This window comes from Panthera onca, chromosome A1 (assembly GCF_046562875.1).
Source record: "Panthera onca isolate mPanOnc1 chromosome A1, mPanOnc1 haplotype 2, whole genome shotgun sequence".
NCBI lineage: Eukaryota > Metazoa > Chordata > Mammalia > Carnivora > Felidae > Panthera > Panthera onca.
Window position 1 is genome coordinate 109,448,260 of NC_138339.1, and position 24,296 is coordinate 109,472,555.

Sequence of the window (24,296 nt, forward strand, 5' to 3'; positions counted from 1 at the left end):
CTTTCCAAGTAGAATCAAAGCAAAACAGGTTATATTAGCTTTCATTGTCTTAGGTTTGTTTTACAGCTGTCTTTTAAAATAGACATTCCTTTTTTTCAGCTTACTTTAATTTAGACAGTAAAAGGATGCTCTGTCAAGAATATGAAAAAAAATTCACCTCTTTCTTAAGTTTACAATATAATTTTCTGACATTATAATAGTGAAATTGGAAAAAGTTGGGAAAATGGAGACTGCCAAAATGCTGCTTTAAAACAGACTAAATATGACAATCAAAGGACACTACTAAAGCATTAGTTAGAAAATAAACATTAATTACACAGTAATATTCATACATCATTTATCTTGCCAACTATCTCAAAGTTGCTTATAATTTATTATTTACATTCTCTCCAACAGAAAATGCCAATCTGTTCCTAGATGTCCCTCACAGTGAACAAGGACAGTAAATAAGTAAATGAGGACAGAAAAGAATATGGACATTTGTCAGATGATTACAGCAGATCCAGCAGAAGTCAAACTCTCAAACTCTGATATCCAGGTTTTGTTAACTAATCTAAACAGTGATGAAAAGAATTCTTAATGAGGACTATCTAAGCGTCACACCTTCTTCAATAGCTTTGCTGAAACAAGGAGCCATTAGAGAAGGATACAAATAATGCCTCAGCTGACACTGGTAACAGTGCTGTTGCTGTCCAGTAAATCCCTGGGGAATGTGACTTTGCCAAACATAGAGATCTTTTTGTTTTGGTTTATCACATTTTAAGATGTTACTGTTTACAACTAAATTGAAAAGTTCTAGCATTTCTCTTCTTCGACTTTAAAGCATAAAGCTAGAATTTTGATACTAGAAGAGAAAATTGGGAATGATACGGCTAAGAATTTTCATGAAGAAAATACAACTTAATATATGGGACAAACTTCATATTGTACACAAACTACCAATTTTCCAATTCTTACCTCATCTACCCATTGTTTTGAAGAGGGATATGAAAATTCAATACTGCTCAGTTTCTCCGGGGTGACAGGAAAATGTCAGATCTTGTTGGGGTATTTTTTTGTGATGAATTAACCACACTGCACACTAACAATTTGCGCAGATTTGTCATTTAGAAGAACCACTGCGCGCCCTTTTAGGAAAGTTGATTTTTAACTCACACAGGTAGGAAGAAAAACATCATAAATGGGCCAAGATGCCATTTAAAAGTATTAAATCACCGTAGTTTCCTGATATTACTTTGCATATTTGGGGTTGGGGGAAAGATGATTAAAAATTGTTCAAAAACACTAGTAAAGGGAACATAAAAACAGAATTTCTAAAAAAAAAAAAAAAAAAAAAAAATCCCCCAAACACAAAATAGCATTTAAAAAACTTCACAAAGTTTATTAACTAAGTAATTCAACACATTCTAATTATAAAGTCATTCTTTATACCTACATTCCTTTGGGTTTTAGAATACCCATATTGTATCTTTCTTTCCTCATTTGTTTAGAATAAAAGATCTGCTATCTCAAATACCACAGTTTTACAACCAGTGTTGTTAAAAAAAAAACACATATTGCTGATAGTCCAAAGATTTGAAGAAATGCCTTTCACAGATGTTCGGCTAGATGCATTGAGCAATGCTATCTAATTGCTCCGTAGCTTAAATTCTTATTTACTCAAAAGGGAATTCTATAGCAATACAGCTGTGCTATTTTGTGAACTTTTCACAGCGACATGTAGATATATTATCTTCTCTTATCTTAAACACATCCTAATAAGACACACGGATCTTTTGGAAAGTTTTCAACAGCAGTAACCCAGGTAATGTAATCTTTATTACCAGAATTTAAATAGCACTCATAAAATTGCCAAAAACATTATAAAATGTTCAACTATTTCAACTGGTTTTCAGCTACCCTCCTATTATTTCATTAGGAAATTTAAGGCCTGAAGTCAGTTGACTGACCGCAATAGTGTTTTGTAAAAGTTGCAGATATGTTAATGAGGACACCAAGCCAACTGATGACACCAGAATCTTTCAAAAAAACCTCTCACTGATAAAGAGAACAAGCAATCTGAATATTCTACTGAGATGAATCTTACCATTTATCACTTAAAAGAGAAACTTGCTACTGTCTATAGAAACAATAACATATGCCAACACAAATAAGAAAAAATCCCTAGTATTCAAAATCTACCCTGTCTACCCTTCCTATTGTCCAGAATGACAGGACAGAAAGTTTCCCTGGAAGCCCTAAAGAGTGTTACAAACACATCGTGATATTCAAAAACACATATTCTAAAAAAACATTTTCACTAGAAAATAAAATCTCTGGACACTGCCTACCAAGCCAAATAATGATACCTACATTTAAACATTTAGGGGAGCCTGCGTGACATGCTCAGGGGAGCATCTGAGCATGACTTCAGCTCAGGTCATGATCTCACAGTTCATGAGTTCAATCCCCGCATCATGAGGCTTTGTGCTGACAGCTCAGAGCCTAGAGCCTGCTTCAGATTCTGTCTCACTCTCTCTGCCCCTCCCCTGCTTGCACTCGGTCTCTCTCTCTCTCAAAAATAAGTAAAATTAAAAAAATTTTTATTTAAAAAAAAACACATTCAAAACAAAATTGCTACAGACATAGATGAAATCTTCCCTGGAAATGCTGAATCTGTAGTCATACAAGTGCAATGTCAACCAGCCATCACTAAAAATCAATTAGTTTAACTTTAAAGGGGTCACATTCTGAACCACTAAACAAAAATGCATTCCTTCGTGCATTATTCTATTGCTTGAATAGCAGTCCAAATTCAGAACATTTACCCATAACTCCTTTGTTACGGACCGAATTGCGTCTCCCTGCAAATTCATATGTTGGAGTCCTAACCCCCAATAGGATGGTGTTTGGAGATGAGGCTTTGGAAGTTAGATGAAGTCTTGAGGGTGGAACTCTCATGAGAGGATTAGTGGCTTTCCAAGAGGAACAGGGAGATGCTCTCTCCGCCAAGTGAGGACATAATAAAAAGGAGGCCATCCGCAAGACAGGAAGAGGGCTCTTATCGGGAACCCAATCAACCAGCCCCTTTATCTTGATTGGACTCTCCAGCTTCCAGAACTGTGAGAAATAAATGTCTGTTGTTTACAAGCCACTTGGACTACAGTACTTTGTTATAGCATCCAGAATAGACTAAAACGTTCTCTTTCAAATGATATTGACCATGATTAAAAAAAAAAAAAAAAAAAAGGATCAAAGATACGGCATGTTCCCTGCCCTATGCCAAAATCTCAATCCCTGACTGCAATGTCACTACTTCTTCCAGAAACTGATTACTACAATCTCTGCTCCACCCTACCTATTGAAGACTATGATGATAGAGGCTCTGAGCCACGGATATTTCTATTTTCAATGCCAAGCCAATGTGGATTAAGAAAATAAGTGATCACTACTTTAAGCCCTTTTACCACTAGGGTAAAATGTGAAATACCAAATGTAGTGTGGCTAGAACAAAAAGTGTGCAAAGAAAAATAAAGCCATAGAAGCACATTATGGACAGGGGCTAAAGTCAGACTATGAGTTGGTTTTATACATATTTTTGAGGTACCTATTGGACATCTAGGGGAGGTATAGTGTGTCCGTGTATACGGTATATATCTGATATACTGAGGATGGTCTAGGCTAAAGATAAAAGCTTGAACTCTGTCAGCATACAGATCATGCATTCTCAACAGGGGTGATAGTGCTCCCAAGAAAGCAAAAACTGGCTCTTTGGAAGGGGGCATCTTAAATATTACAATGGCCTGTAGCCCTCCGAAGGGATATAGTACATAAACAGAATATATACGGCATTAAAACTTCATGGGGGGGTATGATTAGGAGAAAAACGTCTAAAATAGCACTTTGAAGGAGGGCAATAATTAAAGAAGTTTTGGAAAACAATGATACGGTATTTAAGGCAATGAAAGTGGATGTGATCACCAAGAGAATTTGGATGGAAAACGTGGTCTTCAATGTACAGAAGTGAGGGAGATGAAATACCAGCAAAAAGGATGAAGAAGTTGCATGAGGAAATTAAGAAAAATCAGGAACACAGAGTTCTGAAAGGTGAGTGAAGAATGCATTTCAGAAAAGAGAGAGTAAATCAACAGCATCAACTGTTGTTAATGTATCAGGTAAACTAAGAGCAATGCCTAAATGTCAAAGTGAGATTGACATTTTTTTTAAGATGACAGAAGTAACAGCCTTCCAATGGTGATGAAAATAATTCAGGAGAGAAGAAGTGGTAAGTTTGGGCAGGTGAAAAGGGAATAGGATCTAGTATACACGTGGAAAAAAACGGCCTAAAACAGAACAGAAAGAGTTGATTCATGGAAAAATATGGAAGAGAGTTACACGTGCAGATACTGGTACTTGGGTACATATAGTAGACTTGCAGAAGCTCTTTACTGGGAGTGCCTGGGTGGCCGAGTCGGTTGGGCATCTGAATCTTGATTTCGGCTCAGGTCCTGATCTTAGGGTCGTGGGATGGAGCCCAGGGTCAGGCTCTGCGCTGGGCATGGAGCCTGTTTAAGATTCTCTCTCTCCCTCTCCCTCTTTCCCTCCCCCACTCATGCACATGCACACACATGTGCTCGCTCTCTCTCTCTCTCAAAAAAAGTTATTTTCTGAATGCCTGTATTTCTCAGTGGTGAAATGGCAAGCAAGGTCATCGGCTTAGAGTATGGGTGAGTAAATAAACACTAAGGATTTTATGACAAAAGTGGGCCAGGAAAGAGTGAATGGACTAGAGATATGATTGCTCATTCAAAAAAAAAAAAAAAAAAAAAAGCAACCATGAATTTAAATTGTGGTCAGTCAGCACAAATGTGATTTTCTCCCCCTCCAGTCAATTTCAGACAATCAAGAAAGGACAAAGAGGTATAAAATATACATGAGGGAGAGAGAATGATCTGCCAATCAACAGAGGGGGTAAGGGAGCTGAAGATATACAAACGAGGCAGTGCTTATAAAAAAGTTAAGTAAGGACATGAAGGGAATAAGGAACAAAAACAATAAGGAACAATAAAAAAAAGTAGTAGGATTATAAATCCTGGTGGGGTCAAAAGATTAGCGAAATCAGGATATTAGAAGGAAGGAATATGCTGGAAAGACTTGAGTGGTAAGTGAAAAAACGGTACGTGCCTAAAGCGGAGATTATGGAGATATTGCAGGGAGATAGTTTTATAGGTATATAGTAAGTGGGCTAAGGCCAAGAGCAAGATCACTGAAAGGAAGCGAAGAAGTTCAAAGAACTGAGAGGCCAGGGTACTGGAGGGATCACCTATACGTGAATGCTGCAATTACCAAGAAATATGATTGGAATCGGATAGGAGACAGTAACAGTGAATCAGAAGCAAAAATCTTTATGACATTAGGAAAGTTGGCAAAGTCTTAGGTTCCTATCTTAGGAAACCAAGTATATGGGTGTTTCCATTAACAAAGGTAAGGAATAGAGGAAACACAGAAATATGGTGATAAAAGGCAATGGATTCCATTTTTAATGAGTTTAATTTGAAATACTGGCAGGAAATCCACGTGATAATATCTAGATGTAAGACCTGAAACTGAAGAGAAAAGATATGGTCTCAAAAGACATGTTTAAAAAATTTTATCTTAAAAATTTTAGTTGTTATGAAAAATTACAAACGTATACAATACATTTATCAACACCAAATGCCCTTCATTCAGTTTCATTAATGTATAACACATGGTCAATCCTATTGCCATTCCTCCCACCACCACAAATGGATTATTTCGAAGCAAATCTGAGATATCATCCATATTTACTGCAACATTTAGAGGTAACAATTTTATAGGTTTTTCATACTCTCCTTTTTTAAAAGAAATCCATTCTAATGCATTTATTTTTCTTCTCTTCCCAGATGTTTTAGTATAGCTGGAAGGGTTTTAAATAAAATGAATCCCATGCACAGATCTGTTTTAAAGTAATTAAGGAGAAAGGATCATGAAAGAAACCAAAACAAATCATCTTTACCATAGTTCAAGTTTAAACTCTACGTCCCGAATATGTCTTTATGTCTGGTTTTAAGTCATGCTTACTATGATTTCTCTAAATCCAAGACACACAATATACTTACATGCACACCTACACACATAATAGTCAACTTCCAGCAACATTCAATTCTGGTAACAAAGACAGCCAACTTCAAGACTAGGATTTCCTTACTTATCCTCTATCAATATCCTCTCTCACACTGCAGTGCTGTTTTTCACAAATGCTAAATTAATTTGTTCTCTATTTTGAAAGGTCAAGAATGAGTGTTAAGAGCAGAAAAGAATACATGCAAATATTTTAGGTGATATAGGTCACGGAAAGAACTATAAAAGGACATAAAAGCAGATCACACCTTAGATTAGGCAAATAATTTCTTAGAACAACAAAAGCACATGCAACAAAAGATGAATAAACCGGACTTCATCAAAATTAACAACTCCTGGGGCCGTTTCATTTTGTTGATGGTTTCCTTTGCTGTACAGAAGCTTTTTAATGTAGTCTCACTTATTTTTGCATTTATTGCCTAAAAAGGTTATGACACGTAAGTTCTAGCTCAATTAAAAAAAAGAAAAGTAGATCACAGTAACTAGGGAAAACGCAGAGAAATAGAAGACCAATGATAAAACACTGGGAAACACCAATATTTAAGAGGGAGACAAAGAACAAAAACATAGAAAAGAGATTAAGAAGAATAGATCAAGAAGTAAGAAGAAAACTCAGATAACGTAGTACAATCAAGTCCAGGAAAACAATTTAAAAAGGAGGAGTTGGGGGCGCCTGGGTGGCTCAGTCAGTTGAGCTTCTGATTTTGGCTCAGGTCATGATCTCACGCTCTGTGAGTTCAAGCCCCACGTTGGGCTCTGTGCTGACAGCTCAGAGCCTGGAGCCTGCTTCAGATTCTGTGTCTCCCTCTCTCTCTGACCCTCCCCCGTTCATGCTCTGTCTCTCTCTGTCTCAAAAATAAATCATCATTAAAAAATAATGAAAAAATAATAAAAAAGTAAAAAGTAGGAGTTGACAAAAAGTACTACAATTGACAAAAAATATGAAAAATGCTCACCTTTGCTAGTAACAATGCAAATTTAAATAAAACTCCTCCCTGTTGCCTATGAAGTTTTTTAAAAAAAACTTTACTGAGATATAATTTACATAATATACCATGTATCTATTTAAAGTATACAATTTAATGGTTTTTAGCATTTGTAATATTTTAATCACTTCAAAAAGACACCTCCTATACTGTCGCCATCACTTCCCCATTCTTCCAACAACCCCCTCCCCATAATAAGCAACCACTAATCTACCTTCTGTCTCTATAGATTTCCCATTCTAGACATTTCATATAAATGAAATCATATAATGTGGTCCTTTGGACTGGCAACTTCCACTAAGCATGAAGGTTTTTCTTTTTTTTTTAATGTTTATTTATTTTCAGAGAGAGAGCGCAAGCAGGTGAGGGGCAGGCACAGGAAGAGAGAGAGAATCGCAAGCAAGCTCCCCATGTCAGGGCAGAGCCTGATGAGGGACTCGATCTCACAAATCGTGAGACTATGACTTGAGCCAAGATCAAAAGTTGAACGCTTAACCGACTGAGCCACCCAGGCATCCCAAGCATAATGTTTTCAACGTCTTGTCTATGTTGGAATATACCATTATACGAATAAACCACAATTTGTTTTTCATTTGATGGCCACTGGGGTTTTCACCTTTTGGCTATTATGAATAATGTTATAAACATTAATGTACATGTTGTCATATAGACAGATATTTCCCTTTCTCTTGGGTATATTCCTAGACTATAGCATTTTTTGTTTTATTTTTTAAAGACTTTTTGTGTGTGTGTGTGTGAGAGAGAGAGAGAGCACACAAGTGCTTGGAGGGGGGAGGGGAGGAGGAGGGAGAAGAAGAGAATCTTAAACAGGCTCCACCAGTGCAGAGTCAAACCGAATACAGGGCTTGATCTCACGACCATGAGATCATGACCTGAGCCCAAATCAAGAATCACATGCTTAACCAACTGAGCCACCCAGGCACCCAAGACTTATTCTTTTTTTTTCTTTTTTTTTTTTTTTTTTTAGAGCAGCCTGAGGTACACAGCAAAATTAAGCAGAAGATAGGATTTTCAAAATACTCTGTGCCCTCACATATGCATAACCTAACTCATCATCAACATCCCCTGCCAGGGTAGTACATTTGTTATAACTGATATCTGCAATGACACAACACCCAAAGCCCATTATGATTCAATTTTGGTGTACAATCTATAGGTTTGAACAAGTGTATACTGACATGTATCCACCATTATAATACCATACCCAGTATTTTCACTGCCCTAAACATCCTAACTTCTGACTACTCATCCGTCCCCCCACTCATAACCCATAAAACCCTGAAAAGGTTTTTAAAAACCTAAATTATCGAGGATGTAAGCTCATGGCTAATCTAATTCATTGCTGGTGTTAAGTTCATTAAGTTCATAACTCACTCAGTCAATACTCAATGAATGCCTGCTATGTGCCAAGTACCATACCTGACACTAAATTTCTAATAGAGAATCACAAAGACCTGTATACTTACAAAGGGTGACAAATTTTATTACGAAAAAATAAAGTGTACTGAGAAATAATAAGAAGAGAGATCAAATTTTGATTATGAGGGTTACAAAAGACCCCTTTGACAAATGCAGAAATAATGTTTAAGATGAAAACGAAAAGCCACAATTAAGCAGAGTGGGGGACAAAACATCTGAGGTGAAGGGAACACTTTGTGCAAAAGCTCTGAGGTAAGAAAAGTCACTAAATGAAAGCCAGTGAGGGTCAACAATGGGAGCAAGGAGGTAAGTGGATAAGGTGACACATGAAAGGTAAGAGCATGATCACATAAAGCCTTGAAAGGTCATGTTAAGGATCACCTGATCCATGTTCTCCAAAATCCTGACCTACTGATAATCTTTCCTTGCTCTTTATTTTCAGCCTCTTCTCATCCCTCTAGCTTCTTCCCTTCAACAAATATGCTGATGTGATTTCTCTCCATTAATAAAAGAACAAATTATTAAGGGGCATAGCCATGCATCTTTCACTTCCTCCGTATGAATGAAAGCTCCATGTGGAGACATATTTTTGGTCTTCCTCCCCACCCCACTGTTTTATACTCAAAAACTAGTACATTGCCTAAAATACTCAAAACATATTGGTTGAATAAACAAATAATACACATACTTTCACCCAACCACCCTTCCAGGCAAAAGCTGATGTTTTGGACAGTAAAAGAACAGAGACGTAAGTGGCTTTAAGAGGTTCAGTTCCTTGATCTAGCCTCAAATAACGAGGCAATCTACTTAAGTGAGTTAACCAACTACAAATGAACAGAAATACAGGCAAGTAATTTCATTAACACATTTATTTCACTGTGTTCAGAGTCTGAAAAAAAAATTCCCATTTATTTAGTAGGACTGCTCAAGTTTATTAGGTTAAAAACCATAATGTTTATTTTTCAAAACTTTTAATTAAAAACATCACCTTCTTCTCATTATCGGATATAACATGACATCTTGTTTTTCTATACTAGCTATCATAACACTAGAACTTAAATGTTTTTCATTATATGTCTGGACCTCATAAACACTTTATACATTAAGTATATTATCTTTTCTGGGCCATTTAACATCAAAAGAAAACATTCTACACACACAGTCCTAATTCTACAATCCAAGCTAGCAAATCTCCAAAAGGTATGTTGTACAGTGTGTGGACAAGGGTATGAAGCAAGGGGCACTTGTGCAGTTAAGAAGGTAAATTCACATTTTCTCTCTAGAAGTAAATTGTCAAGATCTTTCAAAATTAAAAATATTATTTTTAAAAATTTTCCAACACAGCAATTCTATTTCTAGAACCTTATCCTACAGATAAAGGCATCAATATGCAAAAAATGTCAAAAGTTCAAAATTATTCACTACAGTATATTGCCTGTGTAAGAACTACAGATTGGGCACAATTTGAATTGTGTTATATTTAACCAATAAGAAATTGGTTATTATTAACCAACTACACACACACACACACGCACACACACACACTCTACATATAGGCACAAATTCACAAATATTTGCTTGAAAATGCAAAACAAATCCATGCACACATATACAAGAACCTGGAAATACCAGTTATCTCCTGGGAGAAGACTTAGGTGGCTAGGAGGCAGCGATATAATAGACTTTCCAGTATATATCCTTTGCAGCTTAATTATTAACCACAGGACTATATTATTATTCAAAACAGGTAATTAAATTAAAAAAAAACAAGTTGAAAGTGTACATTAAAAGCAATGACACATACCTCTTGACACTGAAGATGAACACAAATCAATTTTTTTCCAGAATGTCAAAATTAAATAGAGCAGTGAGAGAAGAGCAGAGTTATAAGTTCATTTAATCATTGGTTCAAAAAATAGATAATTTACTAAGCATGAACAAGCACTGTCCCAGGCACCAAGGATACAATGCAACTTGAGTCTGACCAAAGACAATTAAACAAATATAATCCCATGAGTGTTTTTATGAGTAAACAGAAGGGACTGGGAGACCACAAAGCAGGGGACCTATCCTAGTCTATGAATCAAGGAAGAAGGGAATGTTTAATAGAGACAAAAAAGAGCAACAGCAGTGGATTCAGTAGGCAGAAGTGTAGTATTCTAATAAGAGTTCAGTGTGTCTGGAATGCCTCAAGTAAGTTGCAAAAAATCAGACTGGAGAGGGAGGTGATTGTTCAGGGTCTACAGTAAACTATGCTAAAGTTGGGCTTTAGCCAAAGGGCAACAGACACACAGCGTGTGACAAAGTTTTAAGCAACAGAAAGTTTTAAGCAAGCAATCGGGGGCCAAATTTGTAGGTTTGAAAGGTTACTCTGAAACAGTAATCAACCAAAGGTGGAGATAACAATTAGAAATTTGTTGCGATGGCTCAGGCAAGACATAATGCTAGCCTCACAAAGTTATAGTGGAAGGATGGAAAAAGTATATGGATTGAAGAGGTACCTGAGCTGTTATATATTAAGAGAAACTGATGATAGGACATGACACTGGGAAACACCAAGGAGTCTAGGAAGACATCTAGGGTTTTGAGTTGGGCAGTGGGTGATGGGTTCAATTTTGGACATGATGAATTTGGACATGTATGTATGAGACAGCCATGTGGAGATATTTATTAATCCATCAGATACACAAAGAATCTGTAGCCAGCCAGGGCTGAGGAGAAGCATTTAGTCCACCCAGAGTGAGATTACTGTGTGAGAAGTACTACAAGGCTAGGATCAAGCCCTGAAGAACATCAACATTTAGAAAATGAACAAGGGCGTCTGCACGCTTCAGTCTGACTCTTGGTTTTGGCTCAGGTCATGACCTTATGGTCTGTGAGAAGGAGCCTCGCATTGGGCTCCAAGGTGAGCGTGGAGCCTGCTTGAGATTGTCTCTCTCTCCATCTGTCCCTCTCCCCTGCTTGCACCTGCTCTAAAATAAACTTTCTAAAAAGTTAATTAAAAAAAAGAAAATGAATGGGGCGCCTGGGTGGCTCAGTCAGTTAAGCGGCCGACTTCGGCTCAGGTCATGATCTCACGGTCCGTGAGTTCGAGCCCCGCGTCGGGCTCTGTGCTGACAGCTCAGAGCCTGGAGCCTGCTTCAGATTCTGTGTCTCCCTCTCTCTCTGACCCTCCCTTGTTCATGCTCTGTCTCTGTCTCAAAAATAAACATTAAAAAAAAAATTAAAAAAAAAAAAAGAAAATGAAGAGAGAAAGAAGCACCTACAAAGATTGAGAAGTAAGAGTAGGCGGGGTAGGAAGGAAACAAAAAAATTAGTTAAGGAATGGCTCTTAATGAAACCCAAAAGAGTATGTAAGGTTAAAAGCAATGAATTGTTCTTAATAAAAGTGTACCCTCCTCAAAAAAAGGTATACCCCAAAAATCAAACCAAGAAAATACCCATATTTAGGGTCATGTTGTAACCAACTCTCAATATCAGCTTTGGATGGCAGGGAGTGGAAAATGTAAAAATTCAACCCATACATTACCCCAAAGACAATTTCAAACAACAGTTTTATAAAAAATAAAGATCACTGAACCTAGACAAGCCCCCAAATCCATCAATTATGCCAACGGACTCCTAGCAAGTTGCTATAATCTCTTGTATTTTCCTGACAATATAGCTGCTCATCTAATAAGAAACATTCTTTCAAATGAAGTATATGCTCTTGTCTAAAATTCTGAAAGTCATGAGAACAAGGACGGCTGAAACTCATGCAATGGCAAAGAGTCTGGCAAAAGCCAAAATTTCGTTTTCAAAAAAAAAATCATAAAACCACCGAGCACCTGCACTGAGTGCAACAGCGATTTAACAGTTGGCTATAACTGACACAGTAGTCTTTACTAGGGAGAAGTCCTATTTCTATTCCCTCAAAGGCATCAGATGAAGGAACACAAATGGTCATGCAGCAGATGCTAGATGGATTAATAAAAAACACCTGAAGGCAATCTACACCACAGAAAAATGAAAGCATTTTTAAATTAATGACTTCCAATGCCTGGAACATCCATAGTACACAAAGAACTCTTATACAGAATTAGTGTAGAGGACTTTAGAGGCAGACAACCTATGTTCTAATCTAATCTCCTATTTGCTACTTACTTTATGTATGACCTTATTCCTTTTTTTATGTTTATTTATTTTGAGAGAGAGTGAGAGAGAGAGAGAGACACTGCAAGCATACGCGCAAGCATGTGTGCACACACGAGCGAGGGAGGGGCAGAGAGAAGGAGAGACAGAATCCCAAGCAGGCTCCACACCATCAGCGCAGAGCCTGATGTGGGACTCAAACTCACTAAGTGCAAGATCATGACCTGAGCCGAGATTGAGTCAGACGCTTAACCAACTGAGCCACCCGGGCATCCCTATGTATGACCCTAGACAAGTTAATTTCCTTTATGTAAAAATATCAGCACGTTTTGACCAGCAGCAGTATTTTATCAGAGTTGTCTGTGATTAAATTCTTAAAACTTAACCTCACTAACTAGGGCCTTTAATTTGCTCTCCATTCCTAAAACTCATGTATAGGTAAGTCACTATATCCGTTTCTCTTTAATCCATAGCAAACTAAAATAATAACCCTTCCCCCCTCAAAAGTTTAATGCTGCTTGCACTCCAACTCACTTTCCATGAGATGAGACATTAGACCTCATGTATTTATCCTACAAGAGGAATTCCCTATTTTATAAATAGAACAGCTGTTTAAATTATTTAAGTTCAACCCTGGCTCCCCTCAAGAATGAAGCTCTAGCTCTAGACACACTGCTTGGACATCTGTCACAGCATTTGAACTTAAACTCATAATGTCCATGGGTCAAGCATATCTGAATTCTCCCACTGCACTACAGCTCATTTTAAAAATTGTGTTAGCAAACCATCAATCTCTCACATTGGCCAACAGATGAAGTGTAACAAAAATAAAAAGCAAAAGTTAACCTTAAATGCAACCCTAAAGGGTTGACCCTCATTCTTAACATTTTTTAGAGCAGTTTTAGGGTGATAGCAAAATTGAGCAGAAAGGTACAGATTCTCCATGTACCCCTGTTCCCACATACCCACACCCTCCCAAATCATCAACAGCCCACACTGGATACACTTGTTACAATGGATGAACCTACACCGACACATCAATAATACTCAAAGTTCGTAATTAGGGTTTGTTCCTGGTGTCATGTGTTCTGTGGGTTTTGACCAATGTATAACATGTATCTACCATTATAGTATCACAGAGAATGATTCCACTGCCCTAAAAATCCAATAGGCCCTATTTATCCCTCAGTTATTTCTCTTTAAGTCCTAAACTGCAATAGCAGTTAAGAGATTCTTTTTTTTTTTTTTTTAATTTTTATTTTATTTGAGGAAGGGAGGGAGAGAGGGAGGGAGGGAGGGAAAGACAGAGTGAATGAGAGGGGGAGGGACAAAGAGAGAGGGAACAGAGGATCCGAAGCAGGCTCCATGATGACAGCAGAGAGCCCCATGTGGGGCTTGAAATCACAAACCCTGAGATCATGACCTGATTCTAAGTGAGACGCTCAACTGACTGAGCCACCCAAGCACCCCGCAGTTAAGAGATTCCAAATGCTGAAATGACATTCAGAATATCGAGGATGAAAAGTAAGGCAAAAGCCAGAGCAGAAAAAAATAGGGCAAAAATAAGAGCAAAGGAAAAGTAAAGGAGAGCAGCTACCTTTCGAGAATTAAAACCCTTCATCCATTAAAGAGCCGAAGCCAGATCCTTTAAGTGTTGTTTTTCCTTCCCATTCCCTTCCAGGAATTCTAAGAGGGTTTTGACTAATATACTATAACAGACTCTTCTTAAGTAGGCAAAGCAGTTAGTTATAGCTTAAGTAAATTCCTGCTCTACATATAAACATTTATTGGAAGTGACTCATACCTTAGACTCATTTTAAAGATACTAGCTGCAAAAACTATAAACAGCCTGATTTGGATGCTCTCTTTGATATTAAATTGTACACAGGCTCTACAGTCCTCTACAAAATATTCATGAGTAGGATTAGCTTGATTAAACAGAACTGAAGAGATTTTATAACCTACACTCAGACTTTCCAAATGTTAAGTCCATTCCTTTCAACACATCTGGTCTTTACTCAGCACAAGTGATATACCACCATATAACATCAATTCTTTTTGCAGGCTGCTAGATTTCATCTGTTCCTTAATCATTGCTCACCCTCCTAGAATGATGCAATCTTATCCTTGCTAGCTCTCATTTTCAGTATTACTCTACTTCTAATCTATCACTAATCACGAGCTAACTCCTATTACTGCTCTTAGGAGATTAAGTCCTACCATAGTTTCCAAGTGTCCTAGAAATTAATTCCAAGAAGCATTACCTTACCTTTGTTTCCAAGTCTTTAATAAAGTGCCCCAGATTACTTGTCCTTCCTTATTTTCCTCATCTATCACCCTCCCTTCTGCCTGTTTTAAATGCCTTTACCTCACAGCCCTCCACTTCCAGCTCAGGAACTTCTCACATGCTGCACATTACATGCCTGGAATGCCTCCTTCTCTCCAAGGCAATCTACTGGTCATCTTCTTCCCACCATTTAAACTTCACTCTCCATGAAATTTTGTCAGATCATCATTAGGAAATGCTACTTTTGCTAAAATAACAGATCACAACCCTGGGTGCACACTGAAATCACCTTTATGTGTGAAGTTAAGTTTCATCAACGTATGAGGTGTTTTAAAATAAAATACTGATTCTCAGGCTCCATATCAAACCAATTAAAACAGAATCTCTATGCAAAGGGCCAGGATAATGGTGTTGATGGGTGGGGGTTTGTTTTTTATGTTTGGCTGTTTTTAATTTCAATGTCCCAAGGTGAATTCTGTGAGTAGCCAAGGTTGTGACACCACTATGCAGAGTCTACCCAGTTTAGAAACAGCTCCCACAACCACATTTATCCAATGGGTTAAATATATGTAAATCTATCACATCCCACCCCACTAAAATACCCTTACCACATTGTCCTGACCAATGTATATAGTATAAATATATGAAATTGCCCTTCATAAGCCTTAAACACTTCCAAGTAATTTATACACTCTGGGCATAGAGTTCCTCTTCAATAAAATGGGTAAAATACTATCTGCCTTGCAGGGCTGTCATAAAAATCAAGCAAGATACTGGATATTAACACATTTAGGAAAGCAAATGACTTTATAAAGGGTGCAAATGTTAAAACCCTTCAGATATCAAAAGTGACACCTGGATTCAATTTTTAAGAAAGAAACAGAATTCACATGGCAGTATGGAAGATACAAGGTATCTGGAAGACACTGATAGCCGCTGAATGAGAGTTATAATCAAAAAGGAGTCTTTGTACAGTGTAGACACTCAGCTGATCCTGTCTTTCCTTTAAAAATTTTTATGTAAGTGAAATCTGGTTAAAATTAATAGCAAAACCAATAAAAAATCTGGAGAAGTCTCTGAAATTAAGTAAAATACACAGCTCAGGGAGGTATCTGATTCTCATAGTCCCCTGGCCACACTGTGTAGGGAGGTTACTTCCAAATTACATATAAGCACTAGCAGCTGCTCCATCAGTTTTCATGCTCTTGTTCCCTAATCTCTGTGTTTATAAGCACCCCAACCCAGAATTCCAAAATCAGTGGCTCCTCCACCAGAAATTTAAAACTGAATAAATCTTATTCCTTTAGATATCAAAACAAAAGTAAAAAGTCATAAAGTTAAAACTCAGATGGGTATTAGAGAACAGAAAATAGGCCAGTAATGACAAATAATGCCAATTTCAATAAAGTGGCAGGAGCTACCAAGACTGGTGGAACTTTATTAAGAAGAATTCTGAGGATCAATATGAACTTACCAGGAAAGCACACCATAAGGGATAATGGATATTAGTCTTGCACAGAGGAGGTGAAAGGGATAACATATATGACATCTATTTTCCACAAGACTCATAACTTAGAGTCCAAATAAAGAGCCTAAACCTAAAAAGGGAAGTGGTAATAATGCACACACAGAACAGCATACTTCTATCAGTCCTAATCACACCATACATCAATCATTTATTTACTGCTTTTGAAGGCAGGAACTGTGTATTTTTTGTATCTCCAACACCTATCAGAATACCTGATACATAATGAGCTATTAATAAAAATGTATTTGCTAAATCAGTAGGAAAAGAGAAAACTATGAGACACACTGTTTTGTGATATGACATAATCACTCAGTCTATATACCGAAACATTCTCACGCTCTAGTAAATGCCCACCTGAACTACAAGCTTGGTTGTAGTGGATAATGAGAAAAACAAGTAGCACCAAACTGAGAGAGCCCAAGGACTAGATTTATAAGCACAACTTTAAAAAGGGACACCTCCCCACTCATTTTACTCCCAGTTACAAAAAGTTAACCTAAGGTTAACCAACAATGAAACGATACTGTATTTTGAGGAGGTTTTGTTTTTGTTTTGTTTTTTTTTTAATGTGTATTTTTGAGAGAGACAGAGACTGAGAGCGAAGCGGGGAGGGACAGAGAGGGAGACACAAAATCTGAAGCAGGCTCCAGGCTCAGAGCTGTCAGCACAGAACTAGACACAGGCCTCAAACCCACAAACCATGAGATCATGACCTGAGCCAAAGTTGGACGTTTAACTGACTGAGCCACCAGGCACCCCTGGAGGAGGTTTTTAAAGACAAATCCCAATGACCATGAACTTGAATTTATTTACCTCTCCATATAAGTACATGGCACAGTAGCCACTGCATGTAATCAAGGGCTTGATTGTTTAACATGGTGAGGTTCTAACTTCTATTTTCACTTAGGCACTATAATACCATTTTTATTACTTTAATCAAAAGAGGTAGTATGTGATGGGAGGGTAACCTATAACCTGTATTTACTCCACAGCTGGACCAGAAGAGTGAAAATTAATTGTACTCAAGGCTTAAGAATTGTATCTATTCTTAAACTCAGAAGAATGATCTCAAAACAAATAAACTCCTTAAAAGATTATTTTAGGTTACAGGGCAGAGGTGTTAAAAGCAAAATAGATGGCTGAATCCAAGAATTAAGCTTTGCAAAAGATTAACGTAATATAGGGGTGTCTGGGTGGCTCAGTTGATTGGGCATCTGACTTCAACTCAGGTCATGCTCTCACAGTTTGTGGGTTTGAGTCCCGCATCAGGCTCTGTGCTGACAGCTGGGAGCCTGGGGCCTGCTTTGTGGAGTCTGTGTCTCCCTCTCTCTCTGTTCCTCCCCAACTTGTCCTCTGTTTTTCTCTCTCTCAAAAATAAGTAAGCATTAAAAAATATTAAAGAAACAAAGTAACTTAATGACAAGTACACTTGTGCCTAGGAAGAATGGGTCTGGATGATCTCTCAAGGAACCCCTCTCTGGATTTTCCACTCACGCCTCCTTCCCTATTGAAACAAGACAAACGCTTAACTGACTCTGCTATTTTCTAGACTTTAAAAAAATTATAACATATAAAACAAGTTGACACGTAAGTTTTCCCCGGGGTCCCCAAATTTGTGTCATAAGAATCAAGTGACTAAGCAATGAACCTGGGATTCTGTAGTAATTCTGGAAGCAACAAGTGACTAACTACTGAAAGGGATTTTAAAGCCTTAGAGTGATGAATTTTCATCCTTATAGTCAATAAAATATCAGAATTCAATCTGATCTCACCAATTCGGAAAGTTTAATTCAATGTAAGTTTTCTGAGCCTCTCTGGTAATAGTAGAAAAAAATTTACTTACTACAGGAGCTTTTAACATCTCAAAAAAAAAAAAAAAAAAACCCACCAAAGTACAAAGTATACAACTTCCTACCATTATCCAAAAACATCTGTCCCACTAAAAAGAAAAGCAGGAGTGAAAGAACCGAGGGTTTGGTTCAGGCTATGTCCCTAATTAATTAACATGTGATCTTGGCCAAAAAAAAAAAAAAAATCCAACCTTAGATTCTATGCCTATAAAACGATAAATCTACCAGCTTCCACACTGCTTATTACATCATAGGGTTTCTAGTGAAGATCCAATTAGATAACCTGTTTGGAAAACTATGAAGGCCTAACAGACACATATATGGAACCATTATCATGCTAGCTACCATGTAAAAGGAAACTATTAATCCGCAAATTCCCCCATTCCACCCACTCCACAGAGCCACAAAATTGTACCTAAAGAACAACCATATTGCTGTGTTGTTCATCTTTATTACCTACCTTCACACAGTCCATTCTCCAAAAGTCTATATAATGACATGTAAAGATGAACTAGCAGAAGAATAAACGTGGCAAAGTAGATACAAGAATTAGGCCATTTAAAATCTTTCCTAAATAAAGAGTGCCTGCCCTAAACTCCATGATTCCCAACAAATCCTCTGAAATCTTTAATTTCATGATTTCAGATGCTTAATTAAAGCATTCTTTTCCTTAACATTTAATTAAGACACAGGAATATTTTTCATCTTTGTGACTTTCTATTTACTATACCATCATCACTTTTTACCAGATCATTCCAATTGGGCTTAACACTGCTCCCTAGTGCTTTTCCTATGACTGAGAAGCAATTTCCTACATATCCTTATTGGGCTGCAGAAAGCTGTGTATGGTTCCTAAATAACTGAATTCTCCCTTAACTGTCACAGTTCTCAGTTCTTGACAGATAGTCTGGTTTCTATGCTGTGCAAGACAGGTTCCTGGCTGCCACTATAAGTTGTATGAATATAGCTAGACAAGTCACTTGTGGTGACTTGGGACTCTGCTTCCATATTTATAAAAGTGATAACTACATTAACTTCAAGGATCTTTCAGGTTGATCTTTCTCTTCAGATCAAATACATCAATGCTGTGACTAAGGGACCCCCAGAGAACAATCCCTTCATAGTTGCAGCTTCCAAATATTCAAAACATTTCTCGTTTCTCCCCTAGTCCTCAAAGGATAATCACAGCTACTTCAAAGAGATAAGAGATATTTTAACAGTATAATTAAAACCTACAGTTTTAGAGTCACTGGATTCTAGAAGGGAATCGAATCAGAGGATAACTGAAAGCCACATACAAAAAAAATAGATTACACATGAATGTCCTATTTCCAAAAATTAGTCTAATTTCTTACCAGGTTATCTCCTGTGGTGGGGATCAATCTCAGTACACCTAACTTCTGTCATTTCTAACTTAAAATACCAGAAATGTCAAATTAGCTTTAGTACATCACTCAATTGCAGTCAATTCCGGGGATGCTGAATTAAGAGGCCTGAACAGAGTTGGGGGAGGGGAGCAGAATAGGGATGTGGTAGCAAAGGAAGAGCCTCGATGGAAGGGTTTCACTTCCAGGTAAGATTTCACCCAAATAGTTAACTTATATAATGTTTGAAAACCAGAAATCCAGTAACGAATGATCCACTCAAAAACTATATGCAAGAACCTTTGCTAGGCACATAGAGGAGATCCACAGATAAATTCAGGGAATTGAAGAGACTATTAGTAAGTATTCTAATCCAGTAACACCTGACTTTGCTTGACATGGATGTGAGTAGCCTGCCATCCCTCAACTGGATTCTCTACAGCACCTGGTCTCCAGTGTAGTCTGAAAACACAGTATTAAAAGAAATATATCCAAACATCAATACTTAGGAAATATGCTGCCTCATGAGTGATACAGAATGACTTAGGAATTCAGAGGCTGACTATCCAGGGACTAACTCCCCATCTGGCTTTAGCAATCAGTGAAGACTTACTGGGATTAGTTTTGAACAGGGTCTTGAAAGATAAGAATGAATCTGTTTTAATTTACCTGTTGGCCCTCAGAATATATGTTTTATTTATATATGAGCATCACTTATTGGAGAAGCATGCTCTGAAATAAGGGCAAGGATCACCATCAGGAAGCATGCAGAACATCAAGTTACCAGTTAACTGCAGTCTGCAACAGCCCTTCTTCACTCATGTGATTTCCATGGTCTCAGGCATCACATTAGTGCTCATCCAACTACAAAGTTTATTTTTGTTACAATAACCACTAGTGTTTTATCTTATACAGATGTGCTATAGACGTGGGAGGAAACAGAACAGCTTCTTTAAAGTGAAAAAGGAAAACATGCAGGGAGTCTCCCAGAGACTTCCTTCTGTGAAATACCACCATCCAATGCAAATGGCTATTCCCTTCCAGTTGTCTAATTTTACCTTCCTCCAATTCCATCTTGCACCTGATGAGCATAAATGACTATAGGCTGGGATAATACACATTGCGATGATTTCCGTTATGACCTCATGGGGAAACTGCTTTGAAATGTGACTTTAGATTATTAACACTTACATAAACACAAAGCTCTTAGACATGTCTGGGTTTCAGGTAAATGCAAAAGGTAAATGTTGAAAGATTAGTAAAAGTCTCTATCCTAGAACCCTACAAGAACCAAAATTGTTTCCAGTAAAACTTTTAAACAAAAAAAATTTTAAAAATAAAAATACAAAGCTTTGGAATGCCATATGACCCTTTTTAAATATATATTTTGTAGTAACACCTACAATCACAAAGGCTTAGAATGTAAAGAACTTTACACATTTTATTGCACCCTCCAATTTTAAATAATATGCAAATCCTACTTTTGTTGTAATACAGTGCACCCTCATTCATTCTAAAAAAGAAATGACAGTAACAGCACTGTTAAAGGACAGTTATTTGAAAAGAAAATGCAAAGAAAGCCCAACCCAAATAAAGGACACATCGCCTTCCCACTAGTGTTACTGGTAACTTCTAAAGCTCCAAGTGATGTAATTTACCTTTTCACATACAGGGTAATGATGCTTCTGGTTGTTAAGGCAAATTATCTCAAATACGAGGGAAAAAAAACCCATTAGCTATATAGGGCCTACCAATATATCACACAAAGTAACAGCAAAGTCAGTCTAGCTTCACATAACTTGGTCAAACTTGCTAGAAACCAAGAGGGGGTGAATGTGAGAGCAACCTTACTACTGGCTAGACTAGAGAATAATAAGCCATAAATAAAGGCTTATGAGCAAAAGGGAAATAGAGTCAAGAACACCACACATCTCCATTACACATCTCTAGCTCCTTTCAATATTCGCACTGAAAGAAAATTTTACTTCTCTCTCCATGCGTGTTTTTCTCCTTTACAATATAAATTATTTCCAAGCCTGGCTGGCACCTCACTCCACACCCCAAGCCAATGACACAAAACATTTTTTCCAATTAGAACCTATAGAGAGATACATAAGCCCAAGGATTTTTTTTTCTTTTGAATTAGGCATGTATGTTCACCTCATCTAACACTTTCCTCTTGGCTACCTCTCTAGAGAGTGTGAAAATATCAACATCCGGTGGCCCACCCCCACCCTCTCAGTAATGCATCGCAGAGCTTAGGCTCATCCCTCTCCTTCCCTTTCAGTCTCATCACCTCTGAGAAGCTCATCGAACACCACGTCCCACTGCTCCCCCCCACATATTCATGGCCGAGCACGACGTTCTCGGCATCCTTCTTCCAAGGAAAGGACTAGCAAAAAAATGAAAGGCATGCTCGAGAAGCGAAAGCCGAAGAAGCCTGCCCAGCTTCGGGGCTGGCCTTTCCCCACCCGCCTCGGACCGGTAGTCGGTTCTCTAAACCCTGAAACCAATGGTCTCCACGCTCTCCCCACCCCCAACCCCCTCAGAGATACTGCCGGAAAATGAAAAGGCCCGGGTGAAACGCGAGGCTGGGTGCTCCCTACAGAAGCCCGTTGGCCCCGGCCCCCCGGGCTGGAGTCCCCGGGGAGGATGGAGATCGCGCGAAGAGCGCCGCCCCCCCTCCCCCCGCCAGTCCCGGGACCCTCCGCCTCACCCGCTCGAACCCCAGAGATGGGCCCGCGACACCCAGGCCCTTTGCCGGCAACCCCTCCCCGCCCCCCGCACTGCAGCGGCACCCGGGGCGGACCCCACGCCGGCCTCACTCGCACACACGCCACACACAAAAGCGCCGCGGCCGCCGCCTTCCCGCCCCCACAGCCCGGCGGAGCAATCAATGAGGCGGCCGACCCCGCGTCCCCTCCGTGAACGCTCGAATGCGGGGCCCGACCGGCAGGGGCGGCGGCGAGGCTCACCATCGCTCCGCTTGATCTCCACGTAAATCCCGATCTGTATCTTGCCGAAGTTGGCCGTTGCCATCACCTCATCTGGAGCAGCGGCGGCGGGCCGAGGGAGGGGGACGGGAGGGCGGAAAAGGCGGGGAGGGGGCGGGGTAGGTGTGGGAGGGGGAGCGGTTGCCCGCGGCCGCGCCGGCCCGGGCGACAGCGTGAACGCGAGACGGGGCCGCGAGAAGCAGCGGCGGGGAAGCAGGCGGAGGCCCCGGGCCTGCAGGCCGGCGGGAGGACGCGCGCGCCGGGGCGTCGGGGTGAAGCGAGGGCCGGGGCCGTCAGGCGGCGCGGGGGAGAGTGGGAGGGCCCGCGCCGCCCGCCCAGGAGCCGACGCTGGGGAGGCGGGGCGCCGCGCGCCTGCGCAGAGCGCACCTCCCGCGTCTCTTCCTCCTTGGCCAGCCTTTCCCTGCTGCCTCCAGGCGCCCCCAGCGCAGCTTTGCGGCAGGGTGGGAGGGCGTCGGCCTTGGCTTGGCCGGTCCTGGAAGCGGAGCGCGCGCGGCGCGGTCTCCGAAGAGCCAGGATCGAGTTTGATTTCGGCGCGCGGCCTGGAAGAGGCGGGAACCCGTGTGCTAGTGCCTTCCTGTCTCTCTGGCTTCCATGACTTGGCCCCGTGGCCGTAATGAATTAAGGGCCCTGTGGTTTCTGGGCTTTCTGAGTGTATTGTAGGGCTGAGGGATGTGAATTTAGGGACCGGCCATTGACAGCACGGGCGTAAGTGTATCATCTGAGTGTCATCTGTATGGCCACGTAGAGGTGGCTGACCCAAGTAAGGTTTCCCATCTAGTTATGGTAAAGGGGAAGAAAAACCTTTGCGGTGTCACCCACCCTAAATCAGAATGAAGATCCGCTTCTTCATGGCCTTGCCTTATAAGCTAGCTCATCGCCGTTCAAAAATAAACCCAGCCGCCTTGACTATTCCCCTTATGGTGCATCCGAAGCAGGTGTCCAGTCTCTGCTGTGGGTAGGATTCAAGACTTTATTTGCTCTGGCCAATAAAGCCAATAACTATAATTCAAGGACAGAGGGCAGACACAGAAGGTTGACTAAGGAATGTGCCTTTTCTGCAGAGTCACTTGACTAGTCTGACCACATCAACATGTGAAGAGAAAGACTCCCCACCCTGGGAGAGCACGAAGGCTATGTGGACCTGGGATAAAGAAATTGTTTGCAGCACCGCGTACAAACCTCCAACCTGTGACTTTAGCGTCTAGTGTTGGGACGTGTTATGGAGGAAAACACACTTGCCTTACTTTCTCAAGTCATTGTTAATCTCTCTGTAATAATAACAAAATATACAGTTTAAAACTCTTTTAACTGGAAGCTGAATATGTATGTTAAGTGCCTATGTGCATATATGCACATACCTAGAATTTTCAACCAATGTAAATAATCAGGTTAAATAGACCCTAAAGTTTCTTAAATTCATTTTAAAGTAGGAGTAATTTCTATGAAAAAATAATAATACTGGGTAGACAACTTAGAAAATAATATCTGCTTTAACATTCCAAAAATGGCATTACTGTATATCTCACTTCAGGGCCTCTGTTTCAAAATAAGCTGA

General features: G+C 39.4%; 1 protein-coding gene across 4 annotated transcripts in view; it reads right to left on the reverse strand.

The window, feature by feature from the left end:
- Positions 1 to 23,049, reverse strand: part of KIF2A (kinesin family member 2A) — a 67,823-nt gene extending 44,774 nt beyond the window's left edge. For 2 of the 4 annotated variants that reach the window (XM_060635696.3, XM_060635695.3), the window contains exon 1: positions 22,703 to 23,049. In XM_060635696.3, the coding sequence (XP_060491679.1) occupies positions 22,703 to 22,766 (64 nt within the window). In that variant the 5' untranslated portion in view covers positions 22,767 to 23,049. The remainder of the gene's footprint in view (positions 1 to 22,702) is intronic. The other 2 variants (XM_060635698.3, XM_060635697.3) reach the window with 1 other exon arrangement.
- Positions 23,050 to 24,296: the final 1,247 nt, after the last annotated feature.